The sequence below is a fragment of the Protopterus annectens genome, chromosome 13.part0, assembly GCF_019279795.1.
Source record: "Protopterus annectens isolate FY-2018-M chromosome 13.part0, PAN1.0, whole genome shotgun sequence".
Classification (NCBI taxonomy): domain Eukaryota; kingdom Metazoa; phylum Chordata; order Ceratodontiformes; family Protopteridae; genus Protopterus; species Protopterus annectens.
Window position 1 is genome coordinate 588,988,453 of NC_056747.1, and position 16,427 is coordinate 589,004,879.

The 16,427-nt window shown below is 37.3% G+C and overlaps 1 protein-coding gene across 1 annotated transcript in view; it reads left to right on the top strand.

The window, feature by feature from the left end:
* Window positions 1–16,427, top strand: part of PITPNM3 (PITPNM family member 3) — a 1,300,985-nt gene that overhangs the window by 44,526 nt on the left and 1,240,032 nt on the right. The window contains exon 2 of the mRNA XM_044054869.1: window positions 15,247–15,307. Coding sequence (XP_043910804.1) covers window positions 15,247–15,307 — 61 coding nt within the window. The remainder of the gene's footprint in view (window positions 1–15,246; window positions 15,308–16,427) is intronic.

Below are 16,427 nucleotides of genomic sequence, written 5' to 3' on the forward strand. Positions count from 1 at the left end.
TGGCATATTTAAGCAGCAGGGGGTGGGGGGTGCAGGGGGGTTTGACCCCCTGTCCGAAGCGTTCAGTTAAGTTTTTTTGTTTTTCTGTAATGTTTTATTATTTGTTTGAAGTTTTAAAACTTCACCCATATAGTGTCAATCATATGAGAGTCAATGTTTTAAACCCTCGAGCATATACTATATACCCGGCTCTATCCCCAACTATTTTGGAAGTCAGTCAGTAGTTAATTATTTATTTGTTTATTTTTGTTTGTTAAACAGAAGACCTTTTATAGCCATGACTGATGGTATTAGGTCTGTGACAATCCACATGCAGTCAGTATTACAGTACAAATGCAGGCAGAATTATATTCACAGAAAGAATAAGATCAGTCTGATCAGTAATGCATGGTTAAGCATATACATAACTATGCAATCATAGCAAATGTTACAGCAAGTGAAGTACAAATATTGGAGTGAGACTATATAACAAAATAGTGTCACCTTATAGTATATGGGAACTAACCAGGCAGATGATTGTGATTTATTTTTCTTTTGTTGCTCATTCTAATTACTAAGTGGCAGGGATGAGAAAACTATCCATTATATATAATGTTTGATGTAATCTGTCTTAGGAAACAGCAAAAGATGGTTCTTAAAAAATATTTTAAAGATGTAGTCACACCATGTAGCCATGTCAAGTATACATGAAATGCAGAACTAGAGAGACATTAAACTTGATGCACAAAATTCACTATGAGTGACATCCCAGAATAAAAGAACAGTACAAGCAGACAAACACTCTCTTATACAACTAAAAAAGAAACTAAGAGGTTTCATTAAGTAACACAAGTCAAACTATGAGGTCAGGATAGCCTTGTAGGCTAAGCACAGTCAGAAGGTCATCTTCAGCTATGCCAAGAACCTTAGAGGTAACACACAGTGGTGTGCTGAACAGCTGGTCAACAGTATCACCTTCACTGATAAGGTGACATAGCAAATGTATTGGCTGATTAATTCAACTCAAACTTCACCCCCATTCCCCTCCCAGCTCCACCATGTGAAATCCCCACTAACATACTTCCCCCAGCTATCAGCAGGGACCTGGTACTGACAGCACTAACTAAAGCCAAAAGCACTGCCTCCATGGCTCCCGACAGCATCCCCAGCTGTGCCCTGACCAGTCTAAAACATGACCTATCAGGACCACTTGAGACAGTCTTCAACTACAGCCTTGAAACACACTGCATTCCAAGTGAATGCTGGACTGCTATAATCATTCCCCTCCACAAGGGCAGACCATCAACTGACCCAGGGGAATTTCCTGTCAGTCTAACAAGCCTAATATGTAAAGCCATGAAACAAATTATTATGGAAATGATAAACAAAGACACTAACAACCTACAGACACTGGACCCATCCCAATTTGGCTTTATTAAGGAAAGACCATGCCTACTTAACCTGATAGACTTCTTTGAGAGGGTCACCAAGGCAATGGACAAAAGCAAAGTAGTGCATACTGCATATAATGACCTGGCTAAAGCATTCAGCACAATGCCCAACTCAGGCATTGTTGACAAACTCTTTCAGCTAGGCTTAAGTCCTGACGTAACTCACTGGATTGCCAGTTGGTCACAGATAAGACACAAGAAGTCAGGGTCAGTGAGACCACCTCCACCAAGAGACTGGTCACCAGTGGAGTACCTCAGAGTTCTATGTCGGGCCTGATCCTGGTTTGCATCTACTTCTCAGAAGTCAAGGCTAATATTCAAGGTCTTTGGCTCACCAGCTTCACAGATTACTGTAAATCCAGAGCTGATATAAATTCCCCGCAAGATACCAACATCTTGCAAATGGGTTTTACACAAATGACTGGTGCCAAAGCCAGGGCATAAAACACATTGCCAAAAAATACATTATAATACCCTTTGGGAAACCGTCAAGTCAAGTTAATTACTCCATCAATAAAACATCCCCAAGAGTCAAGCCAGTAGTAAGGGATCCGGGAATATGCTAGCTGATCTTTTCTAACTAATTACAGAACTGCAACATCAAAAACTGAAAAAAAGAGACCACTTTTGCTGTAATAGTAGCATTCAGCTAAGGTGCCCTTATTTTACTGTAGCTAATTTTATACATAGTTCAGTGCACAGTTTTTGGATTACCTGCAGTTAAATGGAATCCATTGTAGGTCTCTGCATTTCAGCTCAACACATTTTCAGTACTGTTACAAAGATCTGATGAGTGGCCAGAAGGGAAATAGAACAAATAATTATTACTCTTCCAGAAAGTCGCTGAGCTGTGTGGGGATGAGTTATGAATGAACCTGAATGTTAACACAATAGCAGCTTATCTGCTCATTAAACAATGCAATTTGTTCAGACCAAGAGGAAACTGGCCATACTTTGTGAGGTAAAATGAAATAATCAAGATACAAAAGCCACAAACTGGGATAACCTTGAACTGTATACTTGATTTTACATCCTCTTTCACAATAGCTGAGTGCAGGCCCAGATATATAAACTAGATGTCTTTCATCACTAGAAGATAAGAGCTCATTGAAGGTTATGATTTAGCTGTGAATAGCTAACAGATGTGTATTAAACTTTAAAAATTACTTCCAGAGTATGAGAGCCTCGTTAGAACTATGGAGCAATTCTGTGTTTTAGCTGCCTGCATTTGTAACAGGGCAGCCTGTTACATGATCATACTTCCTTCAGAAAATGGCTAACTAGCCATGCTAGACATGGCACGCAAGCAATAAAGTCTGGCATCTTGTCCACTGGCAATGTAGTATCCCATCCCTTTTAAAAGATTAATATTCCTACTATCTTCTGCCAAAAAATTTCAACCTGCAATTTGATGATCCGTATCTCTTAAGTACAGCATTTAGTAAGCAGGATCCATTTTCATAAATGTTTCCACTGAGGAGAAACTACTTCACCATTTTGTCAACATCTGAGTGTAACACTGGTTTTACTCCAGCTGGGATTAAAATTATGTTGCAGATATTTTGTGTAAATATTCATAATTATTTCCTATTCTCGGTGAGCATTATATACTTAGAAAATGAATTATATAATCAGTTAAACTTTATTTTTCTGTAAATGTCCTAGCTATAAAAGGGATTGCATCTTGCTTTACTTAAGTTTGTATTTGCAGAAACATGTAGTTGTGTATCTGAGTCCAATACACACTGGAAAACTGAGGTTACCACACCAGGAAAGAAAATACTGTTGAAAGTTATGCTGTTATCAGTTTAAACCTGACAACCATTTAATGAAAATACAGTTGAGATAACCTTATTCTCCTATTCCTTGCCTTAAATTAGTTACTCTACTAGTATTATGCACAGACCTTGGTATAAAACTAATATTCTATAGTCTATTGGCCAGACAAACATTTCATCACCTCAGAGTGACTGGCACAAATCCATTCAGCTAACTTAAAGAAGTAACAGCAAAAGACAACGTGGTTCATCAGTATGGAACTGCAGATCCAAAAACAGATATGTATGACACTAGAAAATTTATTAAAATTGATATTTCTGCCTGGGCCCTGATGCATTATTTAGAAATAACCAGAAATATAAAATAAAATTAGGAGTGCTGGTTAGTTTAATATTTCAGGTTGTTTAATATTTCAGGTTGTTTCTCTAAAAACATCTCAAATAAAGCATTTTTACATTGACTTTTTATTTATGTTATATAAATATTTATAGCCTTTTTTTTGTTTCTGCCTGTTATTACAGAGCAATGATTTTATGAAAACATCAAATCCTTCCTGAGCCAGTGGCATAGATCATTATTTTTTTTGTTTCACTCAGGAAAATGGTATCAGTCAGCAATACAATTTTTTGTATAGCTAATGAATTTACTGATACTCTTTGTTATTATACAAATTAAAAGAAATGTGAACAAAGCACAATTATGCTTTTCCAGAGTCTCTTCCGGCTATGTGTCTAAATAGAGTGTCAGGCAAGCTCTGCAGTCATAGTTCCACTGAGTGCATGTTTTAATGAAGCTTAACTTTGAGCACAACAGAACTATAGCCCTTTGCAAGTATTTTGAGATAACATGCCATTCATTTCTATTAATTTTCTGTTTTATTTACAGAACTCATTATCTTGGTCACAATGTATAATGTTAATGCATCTTCTATATTGTCTAATTCACAAAGAAAATGAATTGATTATCCTGTCATTCAGGTCCACCTTTAAAGCAAAAGAAAAAAATATCTAGTTAAATTAGACATGTAAAAGAAACTTGGCCTACCTTAAGACACTTGTTGTTTTAAATCAGGGTTATTTTGCATCATTTTGCATCTGAATGTAAGATATAATTGCATTAGGCCTCATATCTATCAGTCTACATTTCTAAAAGAAGAAAAATGAGCTGTTTACATTCTGAATAATTAAAACACTATTGTGTAGGTCAGTCTGTACTCATGCGGGCTCAAAGAATAGGGCAGCCAAAGTTAATTAACCTCTTTTGAAATATTAAGCACAGGATACTGGATTACTGTAAAAGTGATGTGACTGGAAAATAACATTGTAAGAAAGATCAAAGAGGATGATATGAGAGTGCAAGAATTGTGTGTTTGGTAAGCCTGATGCTGTCTTGCTCTGTGTGCCTCTATGTTTATTATTCCTCCATTTTTATTATCTCTTTTGTCTTATTCTTCTGTGATTTCAGTATTTTCCAGAAACACATTTCTCATCTCTTTACTTAGACAGTATACCTATTCCATCCCAGATATTACCATGACCTATGAACACACACATCTCTGTATGTCTGTCTCTCTGTCTCACCATCTATCTGTCTGTCCATATATTTATCTGTCTATGAGCAGTCTGTTACTTAATGAATTCCCTCAGGTTAAAATAGAAATATATTTAGGCATTCGAATTTACAGCAGAAGTAGAATAAATAAAATCCGTACTCCACCTCAGTAACCAAAATGTAACTAATTAAATAAATTCATAAAAAGATCAGGTTTCAATGAAACATAGTGTCCCAAAAATTTAAAATATGAAGTTATATCCTGTAGTTTGTTTCTTCAGTTTGCCAATAATTAAGCAGTAAAAGCTTTAGTCCAAGCATATTAATGATGTTTTCATCATGGGCTCATTGTTGAAAGTGATTTTCTGATGTTAGAATATACATGGTGGCATTTGATGAGTTAAATGCTGTGATGCATTTTTACAGTTGTTAATAGATATTTGGGCCATTTTTAATAAAAAGCTTCAAAAGCTTTTTATTAAACTATGGCCCAAATAAATTTAGAATTTATTACTGTGTTATTACTTTGGGGTTAACGTGTTGCATCCATAGACTTTAATGGGGCAACGTTGCACATGCACAGTGGTGTTCCTATTAAAGTTTATGGATGCAACACACATTTTTCCTACACTGGCACCACTAAGCTTAAAGTTTACCATTTTCCCTCAGAGATATCTGTGTATGGAAATCATATTTTTAAAAGAGTTTTTTCTAACAGAAATAGAACAAAAAATTCCCCTTAATAAGTTCAGATGCTGTTCAATAGTTTTTGCACGACATACCATGGTGCAAAAGTAAGCTTAGAAAACATGAGGAAGTCACTTTATGAAAAATGGATCTTTGTCATTTTGTTCACACCAAAAAATCCAGTTCCTTCAGAGAGGTCAGATTTCCTTGTGAAATGTCTCTTAACATTTTTCAAAATACACATTGCTTTTGTAAATAAAAGGTGGCTGTGTGATATTATCTTGAGATTGTCCAGGCTGTAAAAAAACTTGTCATTCAGATGCAGCAGTTCCCCTTTCTACTCATTAGCAATTTGATGTAAGGACATAGGATCATGGCCTTTTTCTGTTGACAGTGATGTTAGCAGAACAAACCGTGGTTATCCTGTCCCACGGGCAGTTATTTGTATCAGATTTGCTTTCTCTCATTTCAGGTGGTAGATCTGGAGACTGTCTATGGTAACGTAAGCAGTTGAATCTTCATTTTTTCCAGAAGAATGATATGTTCGTTACACCACCCAACAGCCCGAGGAGAGTGGAATGGGAGGAGACCATGATAAGGAAGGAAATATGGAATTGAACTAAGAAATGTTGCCAGAGAGCTGATGTGTGATGGTGGGATGCATGGCTTGTGATAAGAAGGATGGCCGGCTGTAGGTTAGTAATGGAAGGATTGGATTTTATGGTGTAGTATGAACTCCAATTAAAGGTTATAGGATCAAGAAGCTAGGATACTGTGAAACTTGTTGAGAGAAAATTATAAGCTGGTGGTTAAGGTTAAAAGGGAAGGTGTAGAATGTAGGAATAGTAAATGGACCAAAACTGGATAGTGGGAATTTTATAAATAAGCTTTTAGAATTGGGAGGTAGAAGATAATATTGGGATACATCAATAGAATAGCATGTTATCTTCAGACTTCGTCAGTGCTGAAGAACAAGAGCCTAAGATGTCACCAAATAAAAGAAGACATCACTTCAATATGAATGCTGAAAAAGAGTGCAAAAAGTAAGTTAAAATGGATACACATAAATTAGAAAAAAATGTAGTTTTTACAAAACACAGTAGAACATTTATTGAAATTAACAATAAGCTTGCAGAATAATTTTCTTCCTCAGGCCAGTAAAAGTAGATGCATACAGACATTTAAATAGAAATTATCTTCAGCAATTAACAAATCAAAGTGCATAAATAATTAAAATCAATTAGATACTTAAAGCAGTGTTGTAAAAAAACTCTAAACAGTTTAGTTTCAGTGTACATTAAAATTAAAATACTTAATATGGACCAGAACATCAGTCAGTGTACAGTAAAATTAATATACTCAGTATGGACCAGTACATCAGTCAGCATTGTTGGCCCCAGCTTGTATCACTGGAAACCTCAAGTTATCATAATGTATACATTCCAAATAATATCGAACCAGAACATTCTTATACCTTTCAGTTCAGGTCGATGAAAAATGACTAAAATATTGAATATTTGAGCTGCAAAAGTTCAAACCCTGTGCATTGAGGATTTAAAATGACAAAAAATAAAATTGGGAAAGGAAAACAATTTCCTGTTGTGATCAGTTACCTTGCCACTACCCCTAGACATAATTTGTCAGAATAAAGATAGAGTTATGGTAATTTTTTTTTTTTTTTAAGTGATGTAGAGAGTTGGGATTAGATGCACATGTAGGGCTAGGGTGTATTAATAAGGTAGAGGAGGATGTCTTCCAGGGCTTTACATTTGTCTCTTTTGATTTAGCTAAATGTTAGCAATTCTGAGTACTTACATATCAAATGATTGTCTATTCTGATAAGGACTCGGGATGCAAGGAGTCTTTATCCCTTAAAATGATTATTGTTTGGATCCAGTCTTCATAGCCAGCCTTAGGCGTGGGCCAACTAGGCAGTGCCACTTCAGCAGGGGCACTTTTCCAGTATTTATTTGTTTATTTTTTGTAGTAAAGAAATTGCTTCTTTAAAATATATTGCAGTAATACCGAAAAAAATGAAGAGTAAGAGAAATTGTGAGAAAAAGGAAGAAAAACGTCATCTGTATGGTGTACGTAGACTACGATGGGGGCATGGGTGCTGCCCTTTTGCCAGTTGACCAAAGACTGGCCCTGCCAGTCTTCATTGCTTGGTAAAGATTTTAAGTTGCACAATAGGTGTACAGTCTCAAGGGCAGTAATTTATACTGGAATAAAATCAAATCAGTAACACGTGCTTCCTGTTTTGAAGTGTAATTGCATAAAATATTATCCTTTAGGTTAGTTATATCTCTGATGACAGAAAAATTGAAAATTTTGTCCTGTGATTTTGTTGTGAATTTACTAGATGCTACATTGGTTGTTTATCAAATGGGATACATAATCTACTGTGGCATGATGGGAGAAGTTATTACATTTCTAAATCTCAGTTAGTATTCTTCCTCGGCTGCAATAATTGCTCAGTGCCAAAAAGCAAATAATTGCTCAGTTGGAACATTTAATGTTACTTCACAGTGTCAGAATAAAAAGAATGTTCTTCACACGATGCTACTTTATTCTCTAAGATGCTGATCTATAGATATGTGCCAGTTTCCGGTTATATATTTATTCATATACTGAATAATTCAAAACCATATTTCTATAGTGGATAAAATATGAAATATCTGTAGTTCTTAAAGTACTGTACAGGTTGATGCTTTTATCCAAATATGTGTGATGTGACTGGAAAATGCCACGGTATGTTTTCAACATGGAAAGATTCAGAATCCCATTTCTTGGCTAAATATGCACGCATACAAGGAATTTGACTACAGTTTCAGTGACTCTCCAAGTATGAATTACATAAATGACATACATACAATTAAGAAAAAGACAAACAACATAACATGCAACTGTTAAGAACAAGACAGAAAAGTAAATATACATATACATATACATACAAGGTGCAAAGAGCAACTCAGTGCAAGAAATACTGAAATAAACTCTGAAAGAAACAAGTATTAACAATATGTAAACAATACTGCAGAATCCTTGAAGGCTTGGGAAAAAGAATACCCCAATCTAATAAGCTGAGTTAACCATTTATGAACCTGATGGCCTGTGGGAAAAACTGTTCTTATATCTGCTTGTTTTGGTGCGTATTAATCTATAATGCCTGGCTGATTGTAATAGTTCAAAAAGATGGTGGCCTGAATGTGAAGGGTTGGTGATGAACTTCCCTGCCCTTTTCATGACTCTGGAATAGTATAGGTCTTGCAAGGAGGGCAAACTAGCACCACTGATATTTTCAGCAGACCTGACTATTCAGTGTAACCTGTTTTTGTCATGATTAGACAGAGATCCAAACCACACTGTTATGGATGAGCTGAGAACAGACTCAATGACTGCTGTATATAACTGAATCAACAGTTCCTGCGGGAGGCTGAACTTCCTCAGCTGTCATAGCAAATACATTCACTGTTGTGCCTTTTTTATGATGGACCCTACACTAGTCCATCATAAAAGTCCTAGGAGATTAGAAATCCCAAAAATTTAAAGGATTCCACAACTGACACAGCAGTATTAAATATAAAGAGGGGGGAATAATATTGTAGTACCTCTCCTAAAGTCCACTATCATCTCCGCTGTTTTAAGAGTGTTCAGTTCCAGACTATTCTGACTACACCAAAGGGCCAGGTGCTCAACCTGCCATATGTATGCAGACTCATCACCATTCCTGATGAGCCCGATGATAGTTGTATCATCTGCATATTTAATAAGTTTGACAGAGGGGTCCTTAGAGGTGCAGTCATTAGTGTGGAGGGAGAATAGCAGTGGGGAGAGCACACATCTCTGGGGGGCACCTGTATTGATCATGCTTTAGCTAGATGTAAATTTCCCCAGTTTCACCTTCTGTTTCCTGCTGGTTAGAAAATTGGTGATCCATTGACAGGTGGAAGCAGGAACAGAAAGCTGAGAGAGTTTCAAGTGAAGAAAAAGTGGAAAGTAAATAAAAATGAAATAAAAACAATTAAGTACTAAGTCATTCCCTGTAATTTTATTTCACGCTTCACTGAAAGATGAACATGATAGCTAACATGCAAGATTCCCCTCTAACATTCTTCTTACTGACTTCTGGAGAAGCATTTAGCCATTCAGATACCAAATGAACTTGTATGGATAGGATTCATGGCAAGTGCTGCTTGCCTTTATGATGCTAATATTTGAGGACCTCACTTTGTGAAGCAGTGGAGAGCTAATTACGATGTAACATGCGGGAGACAGCACCTGTATTCCGAGCAAATAATGTATAATAAAGCAGGGGTGCAGTGATGGCATAAAGAGTAGCGTGACGATGATATATGTCAGGAAGAGGGTGCTATAACAGCAGGCATGGAAATGTGATGGGCATTAGGGATAAAGCATGTTAGTGTACCTGAGTCTGCGCATGCAGCAATGCAGCAGCATGTAGCTGCAGCCAGCAGAACACAGCCATAATAAGCAGCGCAGCACGGCAAATCAGCCAACACACAGAGCAGTGTGGGTGTTGACAGTCAGCTGGCAACTTTGTTTATCATTTATGTGAGGAGGGAAGGAAAAAGGAAGGGAGCAGCAAGTGGGAGTAAACACAAACGGTAAATACAAGTATGAATGGAAGGGGAAGTGTGGGAATGTTTTATGGGATAAAGCCCTATTTTTCATTTTCAAAGGGGAATGGCAGATGAGAAAGCTATTGAGAAGTGGCTGAGAACTGTAAGAGGAGGAAAAACAGCAGGAACAAACATACAGACAGGGGTGTTATGCACACAAAAGATGGGGAGGACCGTGTACAGACACAAACAGGCATTGAGTAAACAATGGTGATTGTGACTATTGAAAAATGAATATGGAATACAGAATGACACTCAAAGATGGCAGTTTGGCATCCAGCTGTTTGCATAGCATTCTGTAAAGGAGCCATTACTTCCCTTCTGGGAGGCAGGTGCAGTGGGCACCACTGACCACTCCAGATTATCTCTTGCAGAGACAATAAAGACAATAGTAATATCCAAACAAAAAAATGCTTACTGCACATCTCTGGCTCACTCTACTGGACCTCTGTCTCCCATTGGCAGAACAATTTTATTTAGTGCCACCTCAGGTCATCATACCAATGATGACATTCTTCTCTAAAATAGGTGATGCCAAAGACATCACTCAGCATCTGTGCAATCTCATACCAAACATCAAACTTCTTCATATTGGCCCAGCAGAAATGTTCTAGAATCCCTGTGCAGGAAGAACAGGAAAATCCTGCTTGCCCTATCACACCTTACAGAGCCCCTGTTTTAAACAGTCTCAGAACAGCAGTGGATAATCAGTGGGGCAACTCAAGGAACAAAATGCTAGCCGAGCATAGAGGTTACAGGCCTTTTTCTAAATGGTGCCTGCACAACTCATGATGTGCACAGATAGAAAATTGCACAAGAAGTGTTTCACAGACATTAGCATGTAACTCCAACACACACAAACATGAGTTTAAAAAGCATGCAATTGTTATTTACAATCTTTTTGTGTACTGAAAACTATCTCATTAATGATATTGCTTCTCCAAATCAAAAACTTGTTTTCATGGACAAAAAACATAACTTATTCACTATGCTTTTATTCAAACCTTGCTACAAATTATAAGCATAAATCACTGGTACTCATTTACACTGGATTGACCCAGCAATGTTCACAGCTTTCTCAATATTAATTATTTTTTAAAGCAGCTCAATTTTAAGAGCAAGGAATAAAATCTGTCACACAGTTTTGCTACATCTCAAAATGTGATCTTCCAAAAAAACTCATAAGGATATGACTGTCTGTGCACAGTTTAGCACAGCAAATACATTTACAAGCTGCGTACCAATGCAGAGTGAATGATACATACAAATATAAGCTGGCCTATGCGTAATAATTGCAAAATCCCCTGGATCACATAATTAACTTCTTAGCCAAAGTATTCTGGACAAAGCTAAAAATAATCAGAGAACAAAGGCTCAAAATCAGACAGGGTCAAATTTTTAAATTTGCTCTTGGAAACTTAAAAAGTTGCTAGAGTAATTTTGTTGCATTAAGATGAATTTTCTGAAGGATATATGAAATCTGAAACAGAAATGCCCATCACTATTTAGTGACATCAGTCATCAAATGTTTGCTAGCAAGCCAGAAATTATGAGGAATAGACCATCAAGAATTTGAGGCACAAAATCTGTATATTCTGTAAAATTCCAGACAGTTGATTGATTGCAATATTTATTTCCTTTTCAAAACAACAAAGACACACAACAGCAGCAAGCCAGCAACAACAGGCTTAACTAAAAAAAGACAAATGGCAAATTGGAAATCAGTCTGGGCTACTGGCCTGACAATTGCATGATAGCATTTGGGATCTATGAAATAAAGCAACAAATACTGCAAGGAACACGCTTGCACACTCATTTTATGATTATATTCAGAAGTCAGACACGAAAAACATTGATGACACCTGTGCCGTTAATGATACTTGTTCAAAATTGCAAAACATTTTTCAATAATTATGAAGTAGCGCTGGTGATGGATTTGGGGGTTTTGGCATGGCTGTCCTACTCCCAGTTCCCATCATTCCCCAGTCATCTTCCCTTCATTCCTTTCTAGTTCTCTGCCTTTGGTCTGGTATTGCTGTGGCTGCAATGCTTCTACACTTGGTTTTCCGTTCCATTGCCTGGCTGAATGAGTCTGAGACAAAGATGTTTTGTTTGTCCTGAGTCCTCTTGTCCTGAGTCTGCCTAGAGCTGTGGCTGGTGGTCTGGCTAATCTTCTGCAGTTAGTTTGTCCACAAAAGCACACATGAACTGTTTGAAGGAGGCTAGGCAGCGCAGCAGAATAAACAACAATAAAAATATTTCAAATCAACCTTCTGTCACGTTGTATGCACTGTGCCTGTGACTTTTAGCAGCAAAGCCTGCTGATGCTTTTGTTTACATTTACAAAAGCTGCACTTCCTGATACTCACAGCATCAGTGACATCACTGAACACTGAGGAAGTTACAGGGCACACCAATGCTGCATGATGATGTCAGTGAGAAAGCAGGAAGTACAAACGAAATTTAAATGGCCCAGCTAGAAATTTGTGCCACCCTCTTATTTTGAGTTTGAAAGTGGAACATTCTGCCAAATTTGTAGCAGTTGAGTGCTATGCTTGTAGTTGTAGCTTATATTGGTCATGAGCTTTATAGTTCAAATATAACTTGCTTTCTGCATTTTAGTGAACTCTGTGATCAGTTATTGAATTTTCTTCTGCCTGTTGATATGTCTTTCTTTAAGAACAGTGGAAGTTGATTTATTGCCATCTTTTTTTTTGATTCTACCATTTTTAAATACCAGATGGGGGACCAGATATGTTCTGAAAATGTACATTCTGAAGATACTTGAAGAAACCTCCAGAGTAAAGCAAAATGAACGTGAAGATATCATAACAAAATAAAAAAATAAATAAATAAAAAAAACGAGGCAAAGGAAAAGACTGTGGCTTAAACTGAACTAATAACAGATAGCACTCTGTTAGAGATTGTGCCTTTTCCCCATTTTTTCCTCTGCAGTTGGCAAGCTTCAGGAATAAGCAGTTGAAGGCTTGTTGGAAATAGTACAGGAAGCTGTCAGGAGGTGAGTTTCCAAATGAATGAAGAGTTAGCATCTCATTTCAGTTTTAAATTTAAAATGACAGTTTCAGTAGGAGGCATTATTGTTTGCAGTTGTAGGGTAGCATGCTATGTTTATTTTATTTTATACTTATTTCAGCCACATTTGTAGTTGCTGTTCTTAACATTTGAATTTTAAGGCAATAAGCTTCCTTGTTTTTATATATTTGGTATGTGTTATTTGTCCTTTTTGGGGATTAGGAATTCTTTAGAGTGCGTTAGTTAACTTCTTTGCCTTCTAGTTTGATGTCTGTTAACATGTCTATTTGCATAACTAGACTAATGAAAATACTTGAAGTATAAAGGCCTAAGTAATGCTGTGCTGATAAAAGATAATGGAGGTCAAAGAATGCAAACAGAATGAGCTTAGAGGAAATTAGCAGGGTAGATTGTAGGAGATGGGGTATAGTTAGGTGAAGTAATCACAGTGTAGTTACAAGGTTTTGTTCAGAAAGCTTTGAGGTGGCAGAGGATGTGGAGTCTGCAGGAGAACAGGGACCCTGAAGTGAAACCAAAGGAGCCAAACAATGAAGTGAGTTATCCAGTAAATAAAGGATGGGCAAAGAGGGAAACTAGAGAGGTGGCAGCAACAGGAGGTTAGGAGACATGATGGTGCTGGAAATGGTAAGGATGAGACCAACAGGAGACTGAGGGCATAAACAGTGGTAGATACTGGAATAAAAATAAGTGAAGCAACAGTCAGAATGACATGGAGAAAACTGGGGGATAGGATACAGACAGAAAGCAAGAAAGAGGAAAATAGAGCAGGCAGACACATCTAGGAAATGGATGAAGAGAAGAGCAAATACATGGTGGTAGAATAGTGACATGCAGTGGTGAAGAGAGATGAAAGTAAGCCAGTGCCAGCGTTGGGCAGGTAGAAGACAACACCAGAGAGAGAGTTAATAAGAAAGAGTTGCAAAGGTACTTACCCAGGTGATAGCAGAAATAGGTTTTCAGGAGAAAGAGGTGTTCTGGGAGTCACTGGGCTATGTAGGCAGTGCTAAAGAGAAGTAAATGGATGCTGATGGTGGGGGACTCAATCACTCTATGTCATGTGCTGGGGTAGGGGGAAGGAAAAGTATGGTAAAAACAGACACGGCACCAGGCCCAACTTTCATCAGGAAAAGTAATACAAGTTAAAAGAGAGATATAGAAAGAGGAAATGAGTAGTAAAAGAAGATGGAAGACTTATAGTTGAAAGAATGAGTATACACAGAAAGATAAGGATAACAGAATGAGTATACACAGAAAGATAAGGATAACAGAATGAGTATACACAGAAAGATAAGGATAACAGAAAGGAACATTGTTGAAAATGACAGGAAGGATGTTGTTTGTATATTATCAGGGAGAGAATAGATTAACAGTCAGACATGAATGACTGTGGGAAGTGTGGTTATATACCTAAAGGAAGGGTTAGCTGGGGTGATAGAGGATGAGGTGTTGAGGTAAGGAGAAAGAGCAAGAAGGATAAGTTAGGTTAGTAGGAAGAAGGAGAAAAGGGAAACATGGTACATTTTAGCTATCTACAGACGTAATATGAGTGCAAAATATGGTAAGCTAGTCAGGGATGAACAGTGAGGAGTGGCTGGGTATGGCATGACACCTCCATCTGCCAGGAGCAGCCTAAGAGGACAAATAATGGACAAGGAAAGTTGTAAGAAAAGAGCATCAGGGGGACTCAAGAAAGGAAAAATCTTCGGTTTCATACTCTTTGGTGGGGAATGAAATATGGGATCTTCATTTCAGAATTTCACTGACTTATGTCCACACAGCACTATGTTTCACAGTGGTCATGGAAGAGAAGGCTGGGAAGGCCACAAAAACAGTTTGTGGACCGAGGCAGAATTGGTTACATAAGGAAATGTGAAAATGGTGGGAGGAAAACAAAGGAGTGGGAGCTTGTAGCAGTGCAGTGTGACATATATGGAGAATAAGGACTACAAAGGCTGCAGTTTTAAAACAGAAAAAAAAAACAGGAAATCTGGCTAGTTTTATAGGGAAGTGAGATAGACATGATGGAAAAGTAAAATAGCAGGAAGAAAGAAAAAAAAGGAAACTTGGTACATAGTAATTCTCTACAGACCTACTAATGTAAGTGCAAAGGATGGTAAACAAGTCAGGGATGGATAGTGAGGATAAAGGGATGGACAGTGAAGAGTGAGTGGAATGGAATTGGAAAAGAATGGATGTGAGTTATTGGAAGAGTTACGGGGTGAGAAACATAGGAGAGATGTATGTTAAGAATGTAGATAATAGAGAAATAATTTGCAGCAGATATTAAAAAATAAGAACGCTTTCATTAGCAAGTAAGGGTAAATAAGAAACTGAGTGAAAAACTGAAAAACTAATTTAGGAATTGTAAAAGCATAAGGAAATCAAAGAATAAGAAAAAAAATCTAAATTGGTGGTTTGTACTATTTGCCAAAGAAGCAGATGGAATGATTCCAGCCTCAAAAAGCAGGGGAAGGATAGCTAAATAGGGACTTAAAAGGTACTGAGGGGTCTAAAGGTGTATAAGGCTCAGCAACCAGACAAAATATCACTAATTATCCCAAAATGTAGAACAGCAGTAACCCATAAAACTACAGGCTTGTGAATATGGATCTAGTGTCAGCAAAATAGAAACAGCACTCCTGAAGTCAAGATTTATAAAAGTCTTCCAACCGTAATTCCGAAACTTGTAAGTGTGAGCCTCAGAACTGCAAAATAAAAAGTCTGAAATACAGGAGAGCAGTGAATGTCAAACATTTCCAATTGTACTTTAAATGTGTTTTTTTGCATTGTAAAGAACCCCCTCCACTTCTAATGTGGGGGGAAAGCTACCCAAACATATATACCGGCCAGAGGTAAAGCAAATCAAAGATTGCTGTACCTCAGAGAAGGGGAATATTCAAAGAAACAGCAATCTCAGACTTAGTATATGTAAGTCCACATTTTCAATCATTCTATCAGTTTTGGGACTCACAGTAATGAGTCTCAAAATATCAAACACTTACCTTTATAAAACTGGTTACTTAACAAGTTCCCACTTGAGTTCACACCAACAAATCCTGTCTGATAAAACTGTCAGAAAAGTGCTAATCCTGTGGATATGAAAGATTTCACTTTTAGCACAGCCTTTGACTGGATTCCACACCCCAGACTCCTTGAAAAGATGAGAGTGGTCAAGGTATATACAAAAGTAGGGGGATGGATAGAGATGTCACTGGACAAACAGAGAAAAAAGTTAATAAGCAGAGCTCTTAGATATTAAGAAAAGAAAACAAACATCCCAGAG